General features: G+C 46.7%; 1 protein-coding gene across 2 annotated transcripts in view; it reads right to left on the minus strand.

The window, feature by feature from the left end:
* Positions 1–4,949: 4,949 nt before the first annotated feature.
* The window catches only part of LOC129714199 (synaptosomal-associated protein 25), a 113,530-nt gene continuing 95,076 nt past the window's right edge, over positions 4,950–23,403 (minus strand). For both annotated transcript variants that reach the window (XM_055663721.1, XM_055663720.1), the window contains exons 5-8: positions 21,088–21,205; positions 12,569–12,703; positions 10,597–10,741; positions 4,950–9,436 (exon numbers count right to left, since the gene is read on the minus strand). In XM_055663721.1, the coding sequence (XP_055519696.1) occupies positions 9,377–9,436; positions 10,597–10,741; positions 12,569–12,703; positions 21,088–21,205 (458 nt within the window). In that variant the 3' untranslated portion in view covers positions 4,950–9,376. The remainder of the gene's footprint in view (positions 9,437–10,596; positions 10,742–12,568; positions 12,704–21,087; positions 21,206–23,403) is intronic.

The following is a 23,403-nucleotide window of genomic DNA, read 5'->3' on the forward strand; positions in this document are numbered from 1 at the left end:
GGTTCGATCTCGACTATGGAGTTTGTGCCTTCTCCCCATGACTGTGTGGGTTTTCTCTGAGATAGAAACATAGAAAATAGGTGCAGGAGGAGGCCATTCGGCCCTTCGAGCCAGCACCGCCATTCATTGTGATCATGGCTGATCGTCCCCAATCAATAACCCGTGCCTGCCTTTTCCCCATATCCCTTGATTCTACTAGCCCCTAATAGAAACATAGAAAATAGGTGCAGGAGTAGGCCATTCGGCCCTTCGAGGTTCTATCGTATTGTATCGTATCGCGAAAACAGGCTCTACAGCCCACACCGACCAGCCATCACTGCAAACTAACACTATCTGACACACACTAGGGCCAATTTACAATTTTTTTTACCGAAGCCAATTAACCTACAAACCTGTATGTTTTTGGAGTGTGGGAGGAAACCGGAGATCCTGGAGAAAACCCACGCAGGTCACGGGGAGAACGTACAGACAAGCAGCCGTAGTCAGGATCGAACCCGGGTCTCTGGCGCTGTGAGGCAGCAACTCTACCGCTGTGCCATCGTAACCTTGTTTCCCATTCTCCAGTCAGCTTCGGTTTCCTCCAAAGATGTATAGGTTTATTGGTTTGGTATAAGTGAAAATTGTCCCTACAGGGCCCTAGTGAGACCACACCTGGAGTATTGTGTGCAGTTTTGGTCCCCTAATTTGAGGAAGGACATTCTTGCTATTGAGGGAGCCCAGCGTAGGTTTACAAGGTTAATTCCCAGGATGGCGGGACTGTCATATGCTGAGAGAATGGAGCGGCTGGGCTTGTACACTCTGGAGTTTAGATGGATGAGAGGGGATCTCATTGATACATATAATATTGTTAAGGGCTTGGACACGCTAGAGGCAGGAAACATGTTCCCGATGTTGGGGGAGTCCAGAACCAGGGGCCACACAGTTTAAGAATAAGGAGTAAGCCATTTAGAATGGAGACGAGGAAACACATTTTCTCACAGAGAGTGGTGAGTCTGTGGAATTCTCTGCCTCACAGGGCAGTGGGGGCAGGGTCTCTGGATGCTTTCAAGAGAGAGCTAGATAGGGCTCTTAAAAATACAGGAGTCAGGGGATATGGGGAGAAGGCAGGAACGGGGTACTGATTGGGGATGATCAGCCATGATCACATTGAATGGCGGTGCTGGCTCGAAGGGCCAAATGGTCTACTCCTGCACCTATTGTCTATTGTGTATTGTGTGTGTCGGATAGTGTTAATGTGCTAGTCGGCATGGACTCGATGGGCCGAAGAGCCTGTTTCCGCGCTATAGAAACATAGAAATTTAGGTGCAGGAGTAGGCCATTCGGCCCTTCGAGCCTGCATCGCCATTCAATATGATCATGACTGATCATCCAACTCAGTATCCCGTACCTGCCTTCTCTCCATGCCCTCTGATCCCCTTAGCCACAAGGGCCACATCTAACTCCCTCTTAAATATAGCCAATGAACTGGCCTCAACCACCCTCTGTGGCAGAGAGTTCCAGAGATTCACCACTCTCTGTGTGAGCTATCTCTAAACTAAACTAAACTTTTCCCCTCTCACCTTAATGCCCCTGTCCCACTTAGGAAACCTGAATGGAAACCTCTGGAGACTTTGCGCCCCACCCAAGGTTTCCGTACGGTTCCCGGAGGTTGCAGGTGGTTGCCGGAGGTTGCAGGTAGTGGAAGCAGGTTGCGAGACTGACAAAAACCTCCGGGAACCACACGCACGGAAGCCTTGGGTGGGGCGCAAAGTCTCCAGAGGTTTCCGTTCAGGTTTCCTAAGTGGGACAGGGGCATTAAGATTTGCCCTCAAGTCTTTAACATTTCCACCTTGGGAGAAAGGTTCTGACTGTCGATCAGGAGAAAGCATCACACAACACATCAGGTAACACCACGCAAAAACAGACATGAGAAATAGTTGGACATATTCTAATACGAAGACACTTGACATAAAGAAGACAAAAGGTCGTAGATTGTTCTAGAAATTTGAATGCATTTCTTTTTATTTTCTGATTCATAGCAGTGCATCGCCAGTAGTGGTGTACATTGGACTTAGGTGAAGACAAGAGTGATATAGCCATTGGTCACACATTTAGAAGTTACATGTTAAACACTAACATGCAGCAAACAATGCAGATCGTAGATCCACAGACAGTGACTCTCAGACAAGGCCAAAAGGAAGGAAAGCACTTTATCAACCTGTGAGAAGAGGAAAAAAGTGGAAACATGACACATGAAGGGGAATGACAGTGTTGGGGAGTCAGTATTAGGAAGGGCAAGATTTTATTTTCTGAAATACCCAAAGAAGATTTGAATAAAACTGTCTCTGATTTTTTTTCACCAATTTGGGGGACAAATTCTCCAAGGAGACCTTCAGAACCTGCATGGACTCGCTGTGTCTGCTCCAGAACCTCACTGCTGAACTGGGCAACACAGGGAGCTTCAGGGTCCAGCTCTGTAAATGATAACGGGATCACCCCACACCTCCACTGAATCAGGGAGCATCTGACGTGTCTATTTGGGGCAAGTGTGGCCCTCTGCCTCTCTCCGTGCTAGTGTTACCTATCTCGCAATGTCCAGAGGTCATCTGTGCAGTGCTCTCCAGTATACGTCACTCAAAGACCACCCACCCACACACATACTACACACTGAAATATTCTCACCTGCACACAACCTCCTTAAAACACACTCTACTGTACACCACCCACTTAAACACCACCACTTGCACTTATTCACTGAATCACGCTACCCGCTGAAACAGGCTTGCTCGCTAACCCACTGGAACACACTAGCACGTTGACCACAAACACACCTGATCACTACTCTTCATGCACTCCTGCACGCTATTTGCTTCAACACATTTGCACACTAGTGTGAAACACACCTGATCACAACTCTTCATGCACTCCTGCACGCTATTCACTTCAACACACTCATGCACTCCTGCACGCTATTTACTTCAACACACTTGCACACTACCCACTTGAACATCCCTAATCACTACCCCGTAAACACACCCACTCACTACTCACACTTGTGCACACTACCCACAAACATACCTGTTCACTACTCGTTAAACACCCCTGCTCACTCCTCACTGAACCAGTCCCCGTCACTACTCCATACGCGCACACTGCACACTTAAACACACCTGCTCACGACTCCTCACACACACCTGCTTGCTACTCCTTAAACAAACCTGCACACTACTCCTTAAGTACAGTCAGACATATGGCCCGACCCACACTGACCATAACTGAATGGTACTCCCTCATATTGGCCATTGAAGGATGCCACACCCACACTGACCATTGCAAACATCTACTCACCCAAACTAACCACTACAGCGAAGCATTCACCTAGGACTAGCAAAGTCAAACAACGTCCCTGGTTGAACTGCAGTGAGATGTGAACAGAAGGTTACACAAAAAAGCTGGAGAAACTCAGCGGGTGCAGCAGCATCTATGGAGCGAAGGAAATAGGCAACGTTTCGGGCCGAAACGTTGCCTATTTCCTTCGCTCCATAGATGCTGCTGCACCCGCTGAGTTTCTCCAGCTTTTTTGTGTAACCTTCGATTCTCCAGCATCTGCAGTTCCCTCTTAAACAACGAGATGTGAACAGAGATGTGCTCATCTAAACAGTCCTTTCACCTCAGGGACTACTGACAAAGAGTGTGGCTACATTGCGTTTAGTAGCCATTTGCTTGCACCAGCCCTACAGAGAGATGTGTAGCTTCCACTTCAGCAGGGAGGACTCGGAGCGGAGACACGAGAGGTGTGTGCGTTCAGGCGAGTGGAACTCCCGACATCCCCTCTTTCCTGCTCTCGTGGCCATTGGTAACAGTGGACATTTCCCACCTATTTTTTAAAGTTTCTACTGACTAGTAAATCCCAGCTCACCTGTGCAATGCAGCGAGCCGGGACTTGGGGTTCATTAAAGCAATTCACATGGTTAAATCATTGTGTTCAAAAAGTATCATCCAGCGAGACCTGTATATACACACATACACGCACACACACAATAAAAAAATAAAAGGGCATATCTGTAAAAGTAACAATTTAACTTTTAAATATACGGCAATGTGTTAGGTATTTTTAAAATACTTTTGTCTTTCAATGTAAATGCATGTTGTTATGAAGAGTCTTGGAATTGGTGGTGGGGGGGGGGGGGGGGGGGGATGGGGGGGGGGGGGGATGGGGGGGGGGGGGGGGGGGGGGGGGGGGGGGGGGGGGGGGGGGGGGGGAGGGGTGGGGGGGGGGGGGGGATGGAGGGGCAGGAGTAGGGGGCGAGGGAGGGGGATGGGGGGTGGGGGGTGAGGGGGGGGTGAGGGGGAGAGGATTAATGTTGTCTGGGATAGATTTTTAACTGCCTTAAGAAACCAATGTTGGCCTCTAGCTGTTTAAGAAGGAACTGCAGAAGCTGGATAATGAAAGGTACACAAAAATGCTGGAGAAACGCCGAGTTTCTCCAGCATTTTTGTTTATCTTGGCCTCTAGCTTTCTGGTGAAGGAACAGGAACTGAATCAGGATGAATTTCCCAGTGGCTCTTTGCTCACAAAGTGCATCTTTTAGATGCCCCTGTGCCGACATCGACTTCTCAGTGGAGAAATAACCCTTTCTCTGCTGGCCTTCTCCGGGATGGGATTGAAATGAAATGGTAGTCCGTCATTCAGGGGCCCATCAAACAGGAGAGAGTTAGTCCATCATTCAGGGGCCCATTAAACAGGAGAGAGTTAGTCCATCATTCAGGGGCCCATCAAACAGGAGAGAGTTAGTCCGTCATTCAGGGGCCCATCAAACAGGAGAGAGTTAGTCCATCATTCAGGGGCCCATCAAACAGGAGAGAGTTAGTCCATCATTCAGGGGCCCATCAAACAGGAGAGAGTTAGTCCGTCATTCAGGGGCCCATCAAACAGGAGAGAGTTAGTCCCATTCATTAAACAGGAGTTAGTCCGTCATTCAGGGGCCCATCAAACAGGAGAGAGTTAGTCCATCATTCAGGGGCCCATCAAACAGGAGAGAGTTAGTCCATCATTCAGGGGCCCATCAAACAGGAGAGAGTTCGCCACAACAGGTGGTCGGGGAAATGATAACCAACTATTGGAAACAAAACGGGGAGATAATTATTGGGGGTGTGGGGATGGATTCTATGAGCAAGCTAGGTTAGCTTCAAGGGCTCAGTTTAACTCATCAGGGCTACAGGTCACAACTGAGTGAGGGCAGGCAGTGGAGGAGGTGGGTCTGGGTTTGCGGGCAGCAGAGAGGGGCAAACACCGACATGCACCGTCTACAAATGCACGGTCTCCGCTGGCGGGGGGGAGGAAGAGCGGACCCCCAAACTTGGGCTGAGGGGAGGGGGGGGAATGACAACAAGCCGTCTGCTCAGCACAACGTCAATGGCGACAGTATGGGGGAGGGGGGGAGGAATAAGTAAAGCCAGTTACACATTCACACCGGTCGCATGCAGGTCTCGGGCTGAGCTGGGTTGGGGGGGTCCTGTGTGAGTGGGCCGGGGCTCAGCACCTGATGGGTTCACAGAGCGGACTTCCGTCCCCGCAGAGACCACAGCAACAACGAGCCCAACAACCTCCCAACAAGCACTCAAAGAAGCAGCCTCTCCCTGCCGCTGAATCAAAAGATGTTTAAGGAGGAACTGCAGATGCTGGAAAATCGAAGGTCGACAACAATGCTGGAGAAACTCAGCGGGTGCGGCAGCATCTATGGAGCGAAGGAAATAGGCAACGTTTCGTCCCGAAACGTTGCCTATTTCCTTCGCTCCATAGATGCTGCCTCACTTTGTGTCCTTTTGTGGGACCCCAGCCATGTCCTTCAGCTTTCGGGTCGAGACCCTTCAATAGAAAGCAGCTACTCCATGCAGAGTGTGAGTACAGCCATCGATTCTAGGCTCTCCCAGTCCCCATGTGTTATTGCAACCTTTTGCCACGATTAAAATCTTTTCAGCCTCGGAGGCCTCTCACAGGCTGTATGGTCCTGAGGTCAGCCGCGACATGTCGCCTGTACGGTCGTGAGAGGTCTCCTATGGTTGTGAAAGGTCTCCAAAGAGTCTTTTGGGTCGCCGCTGAATTTTCAACATGTTGAAAATGTTGGCGACCTATCACGGGTGCCAGCAGTCGCCTGTAAAGGTCGCGTAAGTGGGACAGGCCCTTTAAGAAGCTGCAACCAGCTCTGGAACCACTCCTACATCCTCTCTGGAACCACTCCTACATTCCTCTCTCCCCAAATCCTCCAAGTTTCTTCCCAACAACCCTTAGTTTTGTGAACTTTTCAAACACCAACTAAACTAAGAACTACGAACGTCTTGGCTGTGTTTCGGGTTTTTAATTTGCATTAATCTTGTTTTTAAAATATATTTATTGAACCTTTTCTTGATTGTATGGCCTATGACTACTGTGTCTACAAACCTGTTGTGCTGCTTCAAGTAAGAATTCTACTGTTCCGTTTCTTTACATATGACAATTAAATACTCTTGACTCTTGACTCCCCTGGTCCACTGGAGGCGGAGAGGTCAGAGATTATCTGATGCTTTTGTTAATCTTTTATTGGTTTCAAGGACCAAAGCAACTTCGAACGGTGGAGCCTTTAATGAGTGTTCATAGCCGCAGGAGGAAATATTGATCGGCAAGAAGACGACTAATGAGAAGAGAACCATTTCTGGAGTAACTCAGTGGGGCAGGCAGCAACATCTGGAGAGAAGGAATGGGTGACGTTTCGGGTCGAGACCCTTCTTCAGACGGGATCAATAAGGATGTTTAGCAAGAGTGTGGGAATTAGATTAAAGTTGGAACAGTCAGTCTGGTTATGGGAACGGTGAATCTATATCATAGCACAAGCCTCGGTTTAACACTTAGAACACTGAAAGGATACAGGAGTCAGACTCAGCAGCAACAGGAGAGACAGAGAGAAATGGTATCTACCTACAAGATGATCGGATGAATGAGAAAATGAGTCAGTTGGGGAGAATTTTTATTTTCACAGATGTATCGGATCTAGAACGTGCTGCCTTTGGGGAGTGGTGAAAGCAGATTTTAGTCGTGATTGTCTGGAGGGAAATTTTCTTGGATAAGTCCTTGGAAAATGTGTGGGATACAGGGTCTATCGCCAAAGACCCAGTGTAGGGCGATGGGAAAAAGGCTCTCCATCACATTGCTTGGATCTAACCAGGTTTAACGATAGGGAGTTACAGACCGACAAAGTCTCAGGATTTGAAATTAAATGTAATAAGAAAATTACAGTGGCATTGTTTCTGGAGGTAAAAGTAGCTTAAGAGAGAGTTAGATAGAGCTCTTGGGGCTAGTGGAGTCAAGGGATATGGGGAGAAGGCAGGCACGGGTTATTGATAGGGGACGATCAGCCATGATCACAAAGAAGCGGTGCTGGCTCGAAGGGCCGAAGGGCCTCCTCCTGCTCCTATTTTCTATGATTCTATGTTTCTAAAACGAGTTATGGATTTTGTCCGAAAAGCTTCAGGTTTGAGATGTCATTTTGTAGTTTGAAATGTCAGATTTGAACCGTCTGAATTTTTTGTTTTTTTGTTTTTTGTAGTCGGCACGGCAATACTCGGCATATCGCCAACTTGGACTATTTTTTCTTTTTTTTAATTAACCAAGCCAATTCACCTACAAACCTGTATGTCTTTGGAGTGTGGGAGGAAACCGAAGATCTCGGAGAAAACCCACGCAGGTCACGGGGAGAACGTACAAACTCCATACAGACGGCGCCCGTAGTCGGGATCGAACCCGGGCCTCCGGCGTAGCATTTTGCTGTAAGGCAGCAACTCTACCGCTGTGCCACCGTGACTGCCCTCGAGGTTTAATAACAAAAATGTAATTAAGCCAGGGTTGGAACGACAAACCACAAACATCAACCATTTTGCGACTGGTTGCTTTTCATGGGCAGCGAAAACTTCTGATGTTGCCGTTGCATATCAGACAGGCCCCCTCACTGTCCATCTTCAAATCCAGTGTTAAAACACATTTGTACTCCCTGGCTTTTGACCATGCTTTGCTTCTGTTTGTGGTGTTTTTGATGTTTCTTTATTTTACATGTCTTTTCCTACTATTTCTTTTGATTGTTATTTTTGGTGTGTATTAACTTTTTTTGTCAATGATTAGTGATGTACAGCACTTTGTTGCAGCTATGTTTGTTTTTAAAGTGTTCTATAAATAAAATTATTATTATTATTATTATTATTATCCAAAACTTCTCATCTCGAAGGGGGAAACAGGCCAATGGTTCATGTTAATATTGTTTCTGAAATAAGGTTAGTACCCAAAATTGTGAGTTTAATTTTATTTTGTTTTTGAGTTATTGGTGGCAATTGATGGAAGGCCTTTCTCAACCAAGTGGTCTGATGGGGAACCAGGGTTATGTATGTTTTCCTTCCTGCACGTCAATTTCAATCTCACGTCTTGTTGTGGTCTCCAGCTGAAGGCCCCCTCTTTGAAGTGAGCAAGTCCAGCTCAGTTCTTGTCAACACCCCATCTGATGCCAGCAACTATTCCCATTTCCCCCCAGCATTAAACGGGAATCCTGCGTTTGGCCTGGCAGGATTAACAAGTGGCTTATAGCGGCCATAAAAAAGACATCGGAGAAATAATACGAGCAAAATCGCAGCCACTGAGAGGCAGAATAAAATCTCGGAGATCTATGCCTATCCAATTTAAAAATAAATTGGATAGGCATATGGATGAGAAGGGAATGGAGGGTTATGGTATGAGTGCAGGCAGGTGGGACTAAGGGGAAAAAAATTTGTTTGGCACGGACTTGTAGGGCCGAGATGGCCTGTTTCCGTGCTGTAATTGTTATATGGTTATATGGTTATAGATCGGCAGATGCGCCTTCGAAGCTCTGGCAAGCAGAACTGCGGGATGGTTCCACACTGACTGTGTCCCCAATACAAACTGTTTTTCAGACTCTGCGATTTCTGTATCAGACCCCATTACGAGGGGCCACTCCCTTTCTGTGCTGGGGATGACATCTTCAAGAAGGGAAAGGGATTTGCAGTATGTTTACCGAAATTCAGCTGCACACATCGAGCTCGATTCATGCTCATGTTATCAGGTGGTTACAGTGAATAATTCATTCATTAAAAAAATCAACCGGCACAGAGATAAAAACTAAATCGTACACTCAGGGCAAGCAGTTGCACTTATCGGCATTGAAATATACACCTTACACACTGGAACATTTTGCTACACTGAGAAATGATGAAATAAAATAAAATGTACAGAGATGTTGAACCTTGTGGTTTTCCTTTCACTGCACAGGGACGTGTCCCACCTAGACCTTGGAGATGCTGCGATGGATGCTGGGTTGGGTGTCTCTGGCAGGAAGGAGGACTCTCATATGGGGACATCTCACAGCATCTTGGTGGCATGCTTGTTGGCTTCATCGATGCGGGCTTTGTTCATGTCACCCTGGAAGAGAAAGGGAACCAAGCTTAGATGGGGATTGGAACACAGCTTGCTGCTGTTGGGGAGAATGTGTATGGGTGCACACACACAATTGCTATTGAGAGTGTGTGTTAGTGTGTGTATGCATGTGTATATGTGTGTGTGTGGGGGCTTGTGTGTGTGTGTGTGTGTGTGTGTGTGGGCATGTGTGTGTGTGTGTGTGTGTGTGTGTGTGTGTGTGTGGTTGTGTGTGTGTGTGTGTGTGTGTGTGTGTGTGTGTGTGTGTATGTGTGTGTGTGTGTATGTGTGGGTTTGTGTGTGTATGCGTGTGCATGTGTATATGTGTGTGTGTGGATTTACATGTGTATGCGTGTGCATGTGTATATGTGGACATGTGCATTTGTATATGTGTGTGTGTGTGTGTGTATATGGGTGTGTGTGGGCATGTGTGTGTGTGTATATGTGTGTGTGTGGATTTAAGTGTGTATGTGTATGCATGTGTGTATGCGTGTGTGTAGATTTGTGTGTGTATGTGTATGCATGTGTATATGTGTGTGTAGATTTGTGTGTGTGCATGTGTGCATGTGTGTATTTGTGTGTGGATGCGTGTGCATGTGTGTATGTGTGGATTTGTGTGTGTATGCGTATGCATGTGTATATGTGTAATTGTGTGCATGTGTACATGTGGGCATGTGCATTTGTATATGTTTGTGTGTAGGTTTGTATGTGTGGGCATGTGTTTGTATGTGTGCGTGTATGTGCGCATGTCGGTGTATGTGTGTGTGTGAATATGTGTGCATGTATGTAGGTTTATGCATGAGTATATGTAAATGTATATGTGTGTGTGTGTATGTACAAGCATGTGTATGTGTCTGTGTGTGGGCATGTGTGTGTGTATGTGTGAAATTGGGTGTGTATGTATGTATGTGTGTCTGTGCATGGGTATGTGCATGTGTATGTGTTTCTGTGTGTGTATGTGTGCATGTATATGCATGGTGGAGATTATGTATGAGGATGCCTGTGAGTGGTCTTGGTACGAAGGCATGCACGTGCATATTCATTGCGTGTACGTGTATATGGATGCATATGCGCTTTGACTCATCGTGTATCTTATTCATCGCTACCAGGCTGTGTCACCCACTGTACTCCAGCTGGGATTTGCAACGACACAGTTGAATTCTCACCTTGACCACAATCCTGTCGATCTGGGCGTTCTGAGAGCCGATCTCGTTACTCATGTCGAGGGCCATGTGCCGCAGGTTGCCGATGATGCTGCCCACCTGATCCAGGTTTTCTTCCATCTCGTTTTCCCGAGCGTCATCTGTGACTCTAAAACCAGAACAAAAAATATGTTCAAACCAGCAGCTGCCTGCACAGAGTCATAGAGTCTTTCAGTGTGTAAACAGGGCCTTCAGCTCACACCTGCCAACATGCCCCATCTATACTAGTCCCACCTGCCTGCGTTTAGCCCATATCCCTCTAAACCTGTCCTATCCATCTACCTATCTAAATGTCTCTTAAAGGTTGGGATAGTCCCAGCCTCAACTACCTCCACCGGCCACAAGGCAGTGGAGGTTTTAAATCAGAGTTTTCCCTCTCCTATATATATACACATATGTCCACACACATACACACATATGTATATGTATCTGTGCATATGTTATATGTGTATGTATGTATGCATATGCATGTATATATGTGCATGTCAAAGGGTTATAAGGAATAGTAGAATTAGGCCATTCAGCCCATCAAGTCTACTCTGCCATTCAATCATGGCTGATGTATCTCTCCCTCCTAACCCCATTCTCCTGCCTTGTCCCCAATGTGTATATATATATATATATATATATATGTGTGTGTGTGTGTGAGTGAGTGTGTATATATATCTATATTACTAAAAGTCTGATCTTGACCGCTTTTGGCCCACTGTGGCGCGATTTCCGAGAGAACGCCGCAACCAAAGGCCGTCATTTTTGGCCACCTCGCTCAAAGCCTTCCTCCGCCTCCCGGGACCAAAGGATTTCTCCCATTGATGAAAAGTGAGAGAGATATTAATGTTTTTACAAAATTCCCCATTCTCTCTGCTGCCCCCGCTGGCGGTCGGGGGAGGGACTATAAAACCCGGAAGTGTCATGCCTCACTCAGTCTCTGCCAGACCCAGGAAGCGAGAGGGTCACGGCTCTCTGAGCTGCGAATAACACTGAACGCACGTCTACTCCACGGTGAGTCCCCTCGATGCGGCTGTAAAGTGGCTGCAGCCCAATTGTTTGCCTTGCCTTTTTAACAAGTTTGTGTCCACAAAATGAATTTTGGTTGTCGGGTGGCTGCAGCCTAATTGTTTGCCTAGCCTTTTTTAAAAGTTTATGTTCACCAAATTAATTTTGGTTGTCAGGCAGCCCAATTGTTTGCTTTGGCTTTGCTTTTAAAATCGTTGCAACAGTTGGATGCCAGCCCAAGTATCCATTCGGCCAACAATGTCTCTACTAGCCCTCTGGAAACCAGTACCTTCGGCTCGCAACATACTAGCGCAACAGACAGTCCCCCCACCCACTGGCGAGCAATATTGGAATTGGTGGAGGGGTGCAATATTGCGTTGGTGACCAGCCCTCGCATGTGATGCTGGGATCCGATGGGTCCCACTTTGTCTAGTATATATAGTCTAGTATATTATATATATATATATATATATAATATACGCACACACTGAACTTTTTTTCTTGTTTACTATATTGTTTACAGAGTATTTTGTTTACATATTCTGTTGTGCTGCTGCTGGTATGAATTTCATCGTTATATGAAATAGTTGCTTTCCGAAAATTATAACTACTCTTAATTCAAATTCACACATGCACTGACTTCACAGCTCAACACCCGGACTTCCATCTGTATATATGTATATAGCGCCGCAGAATTGTGCACCTTTCCCCCCCCCCCCCCCCCCCTTCTCCCTTCTGTTTTTTTGTTTTTCTGTTTCTTGTTTTTTGTACTAAATTATATGTATGCACTGAGTACGAGCAGCTTTCAATTTCACTGTACATGTATAGTGACAATAAATGGCATATCTATATCTATATCTGGGACACATGGCTATAAACCACTCTTGACTTGGAAAGTAGGAAAGTCCGAACTTTCCGAGGGAAAAAAGAAGTATGTTACCTCCGGATATATCCCCCGCTCATGGCCATCTGCTCACGGTCATCCATCACTCGAGCCGGCTGGCTGGCCACCACACCGTCCTGATTGTTCCCCCACACCTTCTTGTAAGCTCCTCCGGCCTCAAAATTCCTTAACCTTGGAAGGAGGAAATGGACAAAGAGTTTGGTTGCTTCAAAACTCCCGGTGGTGTGAAGGCCAGCCCCTTGCTGGTTCCAGACAGTGCCCAGAGGTCACGTAGGTATCACTAGATGACACAACCGTCACCACTAGTCCATCGGACGTGTTGTTTTATATTTAGGCAGGTTCTCCAAGAGAGTTTGGTTGATGTCTATGCCAAAGATCTCAATGCAAGAAGATGAAACTAGGCAAAAGATGGCTTGAAACTATAACATACCCAGAGCATGCAGACATGCTAGCAAACCCAGTCTCATAGATAGTCTACTGCAAGCAACGTGCAACCAAAGTGTTTCACCAAATATGCACAGCCATAAAAAGGTATTTGTAAGAACACTCTTTTATACAACTGTGCTGGGTGAGTACCTGTTTTTTCTTTCCCCATTCAATTTTCCCTTCTTCGCTCCTTAAGTTGCACTCTCTGCGTTGGCGTTTCGGAGAATTAAGGCAGCCCAGATTTGGCGGCACTTTAGCAAAATGCCATTGCAAAGGCATAGAGTGGGTTTCGATTGAGTAAATGCATGGTCAATCCAGCCTACCCCTGAGCTGCTTTAAATGTCTGAGATTGAACTGGTGCACAACTTTACCAAGTAACACCCTCCCATTCCATACAGTACTGGAGAAATATTCTGCCTAGATTGGCAACTATTGTTCAGTTTGATTTCTCTCTTCCACTCTGAATAGGACCATTAACCAAGTCAATTGGCATTGATATTTTTTGCTAGTCAACTCTTCTCCAAATAATTGCTGTCGTCTTTTAGTAGATACTCATTGAGAGAAATTCAAGTTTTTATGCTCTGTTTAAAACCGGCTGGGTGATGAACAGTTGTGGACCACTATTTTACTGTGTTTGTCAAGTTAAGTAATTATGCTATTGTGTCAACATTGACTAAGATACTGAAGGGGCTGTCCCACTTGGGCGACCTAATTGGCTAGTTTAGAAAAATTGACATGTTGAAGACCTCCTTCAACCTCCTTCGACTATGTTGAAGACTAGCTACAACTAGCTTCAACTAACTTCGGGAAAATTTGGACACCGAATAGTGGAGAGTGAAGGCGACCTCCTTCGATCTCCTTCGACCTCCCTTCGACTATGATGAAGACTACTTTCGACTATCTTCGACTACCCTCGACTACCTACGACTAACATGCCGACCTACTACGACTAAACCTACGAGTGAAAAAAGTAGCGATTTTTTCCATGGCGACCTTTTTTTACTCGCGGGCATTTTTTCACATATTGAAAAAAACGCCGCGACCTAGCTGAGGCCTCGAGTACGCGGGGCCCACTCTCGAGCATGAAGGAGAGTTACGAAGACCTCCTACGACCTCGTGTCAACCATGCTGCAAGTATGTCGAGGGCAACATCGCCAGAACTTGCGGATTAGGTCGCCCAAGTGGGACAGGCCCTTAAGGTTTCTCTTACATTGCACTCAAAAAACAATTTCAATGGGATTACCCATTCACCTTTTCCTTTTCCTTTGCTCAATAGATGCTGCCTCACCCGCTGAGTTTCCCCAGCATTTACCTTCAATGGGACTACAGTTCTTTCAGACGTTTTGAGGACAAGAAATAACTTTATAGATGCAACATTTCTTACTCAATTTAGTTTTGCTATGTCAAATGTCACAATGATCTACCTACGGAAAGAAATTCCCATTCAATGGAGCGTGTGTTTGAACTTAATGCAAAGCTGACTCCAAATTGCAATGTGAAAACAGCTCTGAATCAGCTAAAGAGGCCTTATGCTGGATGGGTTTGGAAAACATTTCATTCAATGCTCGTATAGGTTCTTGTGACTTTTAGGAAAATGGAAACAGCTGCATTAAGTTAAGGGTCTCGACCCGAAACGACACCCATTCCTTCTCTCCAGAGATTCTGCCTGTCCCGCTGAGCTATTCCGGCTTTTTGTGCCTATCTTCGGTCTGCAGTCCCTTCCTATACATTATTTATATATTTATTTCAATCCTTTAACTGAGGTGACGGATCATGGATTCATGCAGCACAGAAACAGGCCATTTGGCCCATCATGTGTTTGCCAACTATCTAGTACCTATTTCATATTAATTCTTTTGACTAGCACTTGGTCCATTGCATCCTATGCCTTAAGGGCCTGTCCCACTTACGCGACCTTTACAGGCGACTGCCGGCACCCGTGATAGGTTGCCGAAATTTTCAACATGTTGAAAACTTAGTGGTGACCAGAAACGACCAGACGCTAAGACTCTTTGGAGACCTGTCATGACCATAGGAGACCTCTCATGACCATGTTTCCTAACTGTTCTAATACACAGGAGGAACATCTTGTCGGCTCTGATGCTGGAAATCCCCTCTGTCTATTATCCACTTTGTATTGTGACATTGGTGTCATGGGGTGTGGGGGGGACTCACTATATCCAGGGGGATATCACAGCATTATCTCACAACATTGCACACTGATTTGAGAACTTCAAATAGGACCTGGCTCATTGTTAACCGAGCACAGAGACGGAAAAGCCATATCTCCAGGAGAGTCAGAAATTCATGAGGTTGTAAACTTCATGAGACCAGAGCATATCTGATGCCCATCAATACATCTCGGAGACTGGCTAAATGATGTGGCCATATCACAGATTCACAAATGGACATAGAGATGGATATAGAAACACTGATGGAGCCGTGTGAATAGTGGACACACATCTGAGCAACTGAACGACCCTGTCAACAACTAGAGAGCGGTCCTGAGCTACCATCTACCTCATTGGAGGCCCTTTAAACAAACTCTACTGGATTTTATCTTGCTCCAAGCATCATTACAAATGCAATGCAAGAATTGCATAGAGCCATAGAGGGAGTGCAGAGAAGGTTCACCAGACTGATTCCTGGGATGTCAGGACTGTCTTATGAAGAAAGACTGGATAGACTTGGTTTATACTCTCTAGAATTTAGGAGATTGAGAGGGGATCTTATAGAAACTTACAAAATTCTTAAGGGGTTGGACAGGCTAGATGCAGGAAGATTGTTCCCGATGTTGGGGAAGTCCAGGACAAGGGGTCACAGCTTAAGGATAAGGGGGAAATCCTTTAAAACCGAGATGAGGAGAACTTTTTTCACACAGAGAGTGGTGAATCTCTGGAACTCTCTGCCACAGAGGGTAGTTGAGGCCAGTTCATTGGCTATATTTAAGAGGGAGTTAGATGTGGCCCTTGTGGCCAAGGGGATCAGAGGGTATATGGAGAGAAGGCAGGTACGGGATACTGAGTTGGATGATCAGCCATGATCATATTGAATGGCGGTGCAGGCTCGAAGGGCCGAATGGCCTACTCCTGCACCTACTGTCTATGTTTCTATGTAATTGCATTCTCCTATCTGGGACACATGGCAATAAATTCTCTTGCAGGGCCGGATTAAGCTTAGGGCCTCGAGATCTAGGGGGGCCCACTCCCCTCGCTGTCTCACCGGACCCTCCGAACCTCGCCGCCCCACCGAAGAGGCCAATTCACTGGATGTATTCAAGAGAGTTAAATATAGTTCTTAGCACTAATGGAATTGAGGCATATGGGAAGAGAGCAGCTTCTCCAGAGATGCTGCCTGACCCGCTGAGTTACTCCAGCACTTTGAGTCTTTTTTTCCCAGTTGAATTACACTCTGTTGACTCATGGTTGGGAACATCTTTCTGCCCCCCGATCTTCGCAATTGCTCCCAGTCCCAAATCAGGAATTTTCCATCCCACCTCCCCTCCCCCAAGTCCCCAATCCCTGGACTCCCCCGTCACAGGTGTATAATCCCCTGTTCCATATCCCAGGGATTAGGCATGGACATGTTGGTCACATGGGCGAGTTGGGCTGAGGGGCCAATTTCCCTGCTGTATCACTCTATGATATGATCGGTGCAGAGAGGTAAAGGCTAGTGGAAGAAAAACTAGCGGATGCTATTACCAGCATTCGCAAGGATAAGATCTGGACGGGATGAGATAGTGGATGGGACGTGGAGATTCCAGTGGTAGAGTTGGCGCCTTAGAATGCTTCACAAGTCGGGGGCTGCCGGGGGGGGACTCATAAGTGAAATAGCTTAGTGCATCTCTTCATCTTAATCCGGCCCCGCTCTCTTGACTTGATTCCCTTGATCCTGCCTCTGCACGCTGTAGAAGGCTCGATTGTAACCATGTGTAGTCTTTCCGCTGACTGGAGAGCATGCGACAAAGGCTTTTCACTCTACCCACAGTACAGAATGCAACAGACTAAACTGGATGACATGTGTGACTTCAAAGGGAACCTGTGGCTGTTGTCTCGTTGATTCCCATTTGGGAGATGGTGGCGGAGTAGTTTAGGGGAGCTCCAAGAGAACTGCGAACCCGTGCCCGTGTGAGGACCGACTGGCGTGCAACCACTAGGAAGGCGGTCAGCAGTGTCGAGGACAATCGCCGAAGTCGACTCGTTAGTGCCAGGGACATGAGAATGGCTGCAAGCCCTAAATCCTCCCCACAGCGGTCTTCCTGTGTCTCCACGCTTCCCCCGTGTGTGACTCACACATCAGACCCGTGAGCCACACTCTATGGCGGAAACAGGTCCTTCGGCCCACCAGGTGCATGCACGTTAACACTATCCAACATACTAAGATGGTGTTTTATACTAGGGAAACATTTTTTACACATGCGCCAAGCCAATTAGCCTACATACCTGCACGTCTTTGGAGTGTGGGAAAAAACCGAAGATCGCGGAGAAAACCCACGCGGTTGCGGGGAGAACGTACAAACTCCGTGCAGACAGCACCGGGAGTGGGGTCTCTGGCGCTGTAAGGCAGCAACTCTACCACTGCGCCACCGTGCAGCAGAGCCTGGAGCTGACTGATCCTGGTGTTACCCAAACCTGCCATAGATGGCCAGGTCATTGTAACACAATGCTGTCAAGGTCATCTTGCCCCCTTACTGATCATTGACTGTAGACTGCTTGGGCAGTAATTAGCCAGAATGAATTTGTCCTGCTTTTTGTGAACAAGACATATCAGGCCAATTTTCCAAATTGTTTGGTTGATGTTGGTCTTGTAACTGTGGTGGGACAGCCTGGCTAGGTACACGTCCAGTTTAGTTTAGTTTGGTTTAGAGATACAGTGCGGAAACATGCCCTTTGTCCCACCGAGTCTGCGCGGACCAGCGATCCCCGAATGCTAAAAGCCCTGACCCATTGTACGAGTTCATTCAAAGAGCTCTCCCACTTCCTACTTTGCCCTGATTCGAACTCGGAGATTTACGGTAATGGCCACTCGTCGGTACTCGGGGCTCTCGTGGACATTTTTCATCATGTTGAAAAATCTTCACCAGTCTTACCTGCCGATAGCGAGTCTTCCCGAGTACCTGCCGTTAGCGTTACGAGCCGCTAAGAGACATCCCCGAGCTCCGACGTACCCGCTACGTTCATTCTCCGTGCTTACCACGAGTTTGATTTTTTTTAAACTCGGTAGAGCTCTTGGAATGAACTCGTACAGTGGGACAGGGCTATAACACTATCCTACACACACTAGGGGGCAATTTACAATTTTTAACCAAAGCCAATTAATCTACAAACTTGTACGTCTTTGAAGTGTGGAAGGAAACTGGAGCACCCGGGGAAAACCCACGCGGTCACGGGGAGAACGTACATGAGGGCTGGGTGGAACCGAGGTCTGTAGCGCTGTGAGGCAGCAACTCTACCGCTGCCCCCGTGGGACGACAGATGGCGCAATGGGCTAAGTGTTCGGCTGGCGACCGGAAGGTAGCCGGTTCGAATCCCGCTTGGAGTGCATGCTGTCATTGTGTCCTTGGGGCAAGACACTTCACCCACCTTTGCCTGTGTGTAAATGTAATGTAATTATGTGAAGCACTTTGGGGTCAATGCAAGTTGACTAAAAATGTGCTATATAAATAAGATCATTATTATTATTATTATTATTCTTGTGACATGAGTGGAGAACTTTGATCTGTCGGTACTGAGATTGCTCGGACATGGTATTGCGTTCTGTTTTTGGGTGTTGCCCCTGCTCGTAGGCCTCTGTTGAACTTTCTGCAGTTCCTTGCCTCAGTTTAAGTTACACCAAGAGGTGGCCTCAGCCTGCCCTGCCTTCCTCATCGAAGAGAATCACCCTGACACAGTCTCATTGACATTAGAGCAACTTAGCTGCTTCATCTCCTGCATGACAACACTGGTCACATCTCAAAACCATCTCATTGTTTGCAAAGTGCTTTGGAACAGTGTGAAATTGTGACAGGTACTATCTTACTTAGTGCAAGATTTGTTTTCTCACCGGAGCATGTTGCTAGGCAACACTATGCTGATAACAAACCAGAGACGATCATTTAAATTATGAGTAAATGCATTGACTTTATGCTCCCAGGCACAAGACATGCTTGAGAGGAACGTTGTCCCAGAAACATCTACTGGCCTATTGTGCAGATGCTGTGAGCATGGCATCTTGCAGGCAGCCTGTACTCATAAAACCATCCAGTCTGTGCTCCAGTTTTCTCTTTCCCATCTCCTATCCATGGCTTGCCTTTCATGCTGGGGGCTCATGGAGTCTAGAGTCATGGAGTCATACATACAGCATGGAAATAGGCCCTTCAGCCCAACTTGTCCATGCCAGCAAAGATCCCCCATCTACACTTGTCCCACCTCCCTACATTTGGTCCATATCGCTCCAAACCTATCCTCCCGATGTACATGTCCTAATGTCTCTTAAATATTGTTATGGTATCTGCCTCAACTACCTCCTCTGGCTGCTCGTTCTCAAGCCAAGCCAAGTCAAGTTTATTCGTTACATACACATACGAGATGTGCAGTGAAATGAAATGCCCATCACCTTCTGTGTGAAAACGTTGCCCCTCAGCTTCCTATCATCTCTCACCTTAAAGCTATGACCTCCGGTTCTTGATTCCCTTCCCCTGGGCAAAAGATTCCATGCATCTTCCCTGTCCATTTCCCTCATGAACTAGTACACCTCCACAAGTTCGCCCCTCAGCCTCCAGCGCTCCACGGAATAAAGTCCTAGCCTGCTTAACCTCTCCCTCACCTTCTATACATCATCTCTCATTGAGGATAAATGGGGATCCTGTGGATAGGGTGAGCTGTTTTAAATATCTGGGAGTCCACATCTCTGAGGATATGACATGGACATCACACGCCTCAGCACTCGTGAGTAAGGCAAGGCAGCGTCTTTACCACCTCAGGCAATTGAGGAAATTCAGAGTGTCTCCGAGGATCCTCCAGTGCTTCTACTCAGTGGCTGTGGAAAGCATCTTGTCCAGAAATATTACAATCTGGTTTGGGAATTGCTCTGCCCAGGACAAGAAGGCTCTGCAGAGAGTAATGCGTTCGGCCGAACGCACTATGGGAACTTCACTCGCCCCCCTGCAGGAATTATACAACAGGAAGTGCAACTCCAGAGCAAACAAAATCATGGGAGACCCCTTCCACCCCTGCAACGGACTGTTCCAGCTGCTACGGTCAGGCAAACGCCTCCGTTGCCATGCTGTGAAAACGGAGAGGTTGAGAAGGAGTTTCTTCCCAGAGGCCATTCGGACTGTAAACTCCTATCTCACCAGGGACTAACTCTACTGAACCATTCTACTGTTGTGTGGTGTTTAAAATTGCAGTTTTTTCCCTCTGCCCACAATATTTAATATGTAAAGAATATGTGATTCTGTTTGTTTGTTTGTCATTTTGCACAAAGTCCGCGAGCATCGCCACTTTTCATTTCACTGCACATCTCGTATGTGTATGTGACGAATAGACTTGACTTGACTTAACTCTTCCTCCGAGGTGCTGCTTATAACTCTTTGACCAAACTTGGAACCATCAGCAATTATGGAACGAGAAACATGGTGAACCTTTCAGGACCGAGACTCTTTGTCAGACCTGAAACGTCGACTTTGCTTCTCTCTTCACAGATGCTGCCCATACGTGGTGAATCTTTCCAGCATTATCTGTTGTTGTTATTTCAGATTTGTGGAATCTGCATTTTGTATATTTTAGATTTAGAATCGCCAGTCCTAATAACCGTTATATGAGGCTCGGTCGTGGCATGTTTAGTTTTACTGAGCTCCTGCGACACGGCTTGGTATATTTTACGGGCGCTAAACGCATGTTTTTTTTTAGTCTTATCCCTTTCATGTCCAGACCGACAGCCTGGACATTTCCAACTCTGCCTCTCATTCATTTGGGTGGAAAATTGGGAATTAATTTCTAAGGGAATGAAAAAACGGGCATATTTGCCGACTGCTTCTCAAAGTGCTTCTTGTTTATGAGTCAGTCAGCGGCTAGATGGAACGGTGTTATGTCTCGGCAAGCAGCATGCAGGCAGGCAGGCGGCCTCTGGGACCGGCAGTCATCACCTACTTATTGCAGGGGCAGGAACAAAGACCACAGCATTTGCCCAGATCCGAGAGATTTTTCTCAGCTTCTTTCATGTCCTTATTGATCTGATCCATGCCCTCTTCAATCCTCTCCAATTGCTCTGAATGAGGAAGATAGTTAGTTTCCACAGACAATGACAACAAGCAAGCAAGGGATCGGTGAACCACCAAACTGACTGGGATCGGGCTGACTCTTGCAAAATGGATACAGGTGCTCAAGGGGAAGATTGGAGCCATTGGACATAAGGTCATAAGGAATAGGATTATGAATTAGGCCATTCGGCCCATCAAGTCCACTCCGCCATTCAATCATGGCTGATCTATCTCTCCCTCGTAACCCCATTCTTCCTGGCTTCTCCCCATGACCCCTGACACCCATACTAATCAAGAATCTATCTATCCCTGCCTTCAAAAATATCTACTAACTTGGCCTCCACAGCCTTAGAAACTTAGAAACATAGGTGCAGGAGTAGGCCATTCGGCCCTTCGAGCCTGCACCACCACTCAATATGATCATGGCTGATCATCCAACTCAGTATCCCATCCCTGCCTTCTCTCCATACCCCCTGATCCCTTTAGCCACAAGGGCCACATCTAACTCCCTCTTAAATCTAGCCAATGAACTGTGGCCTCAACTACCTTCTGTGGCAGAGAATTCCACAGATTCGCCACCATCAGACTAAAGACAGTTCCTTCCTAAATTTCATCTCCTTCCTAAATGAGCCGCCTTCAATTCTGAGGCTATGACCTCTAGTCCTAGACTCTCCCACTAGTGGAAACATGTATTTCCAATGAGCACCAGTGCCATGCTTTAGCCCGACCCCAGTCAGTGTGAGATTCTCTCGTCCCTCTGAAGAAACAGACTTGATTGAACAAAAAAAGGAGAGAAATAGACAGACAAAATAAAACAGCAAGACATAGACGCAGGAATTTCTTACATAACTTTGACTTAACAGACCAAAAACAGGCCCATAAAGTCCCTTTCAAATCCAGCAGCTCAGGGGTAAATAGTAAGCTGCTATCTCATTATTGCAACTTCTCAATGAGGATATTTGGTTTCGATAGAGATCGATGTTAGTTCTGGAGTTTCGGTATGCAGTAGGGTTGGCTTCAGAGAACAGATCCTTTGCTTAGACCCGTAAAATATTCTTTAACTCCAAGTCGAGATAATTTAAAATGTGACTTTTTTTCCATTGTTAAACCAGCCCATCTTATGATGGCACCTTAGGAAGAGTGTTACACATTTGGTAAGGCTCCATTTGGTGAGAGTCTCGCTCTGTTGTTTTTCCCAGTTTAAACATGAATTTCAAAGCAAGAGGATAGTGTGTCTGTCAGTTAGCCACTGTGTGCCTTACTTGCAGAGGTTCACTTGCACCTCCTCCAACCTTATCTACTGTATCCGCTGTTCTAGGTGTCAACTCCTGTATATCGGCGAGACCAAGCGCAGGCTCGGCGATCGTTTCGCCCAACACCTCCGCTCAGTCCGCCTTAACCCACCTCATCTCCCGATGGCCCAGCACTTCAACTCCCCCTCCCATTCCCAATCTGACCTTTCTATCCTGGGCCTCCTCCATTGTCAGAGTGAGGCCCAGCGCAAATTGGAGGAACATCACTTCATATTTCGCTTGGGCAGCCTGCACCCCAGCGGCATGAACATTGACTTCTCTAACTTCAAGTAGCCCTTGCTTTCCCTCTCTCTCCATCCCCTCCCCCTTCCCAGTTCTCCCACCAGTCTTACTGTCTCCGCCTACATTCTCTCTTGGTCCCGCCCCCTCTCCTGACATCAGTCTGAAGAAGGGTCTCAACCCGAAACGTCACCCATTCCTTCTCTCCAGAGATGCTGCCTGTCCTGCTGAGTTACTCCAGCATTTTGTGTCTTCCTTCGATTTAAACCAGCATCTGCAGTTCTTTCCTGCACACCCTGTGTGACTCGTATCTGCTTGCCATGTCTCAATGATTTTCAGGTCTGTCTCATAGTGTCTTCGTCCAGCCCACCCTAACAATCAGATAAAGCCCATTCCTAACATGGGATGTCAACATATTAATGAGTACCTCAAATTTAGATGTACATAACCATATAACCATATAACCATATAACAATTACAGCACGGAAACAGGCCATCTCGACCCTTCTAGTCCGTGCCGAACACATAATCTCCCCTAGTCCCATATACCTGCGCTCAGACCATAACCCTCCATTCCCTTCCCATCCATATAACTATCCAATTTATTTTTAAATGATAAAAACGAACCTGCCTCCACCACCTTCACTGGAAGCTCATTCCACACAGCTACCACT

The sequence above is a fragment of the Leucoraja erinacea genome, chromosome 38, assembly GCF_028641065.1.
Source record: "Leucoraja erinacea ecotype New England chromosome 38, Leri_hhj_1, whole genome shotgun sequence".
In the NCBI taxonomy this organism is placed as follows: Eukaryota; Metazoa; Chordata; class Chondrichthyes; order Rajiformes; family Rajidae; genus Leucoraja; species Leucoraja erinaceus.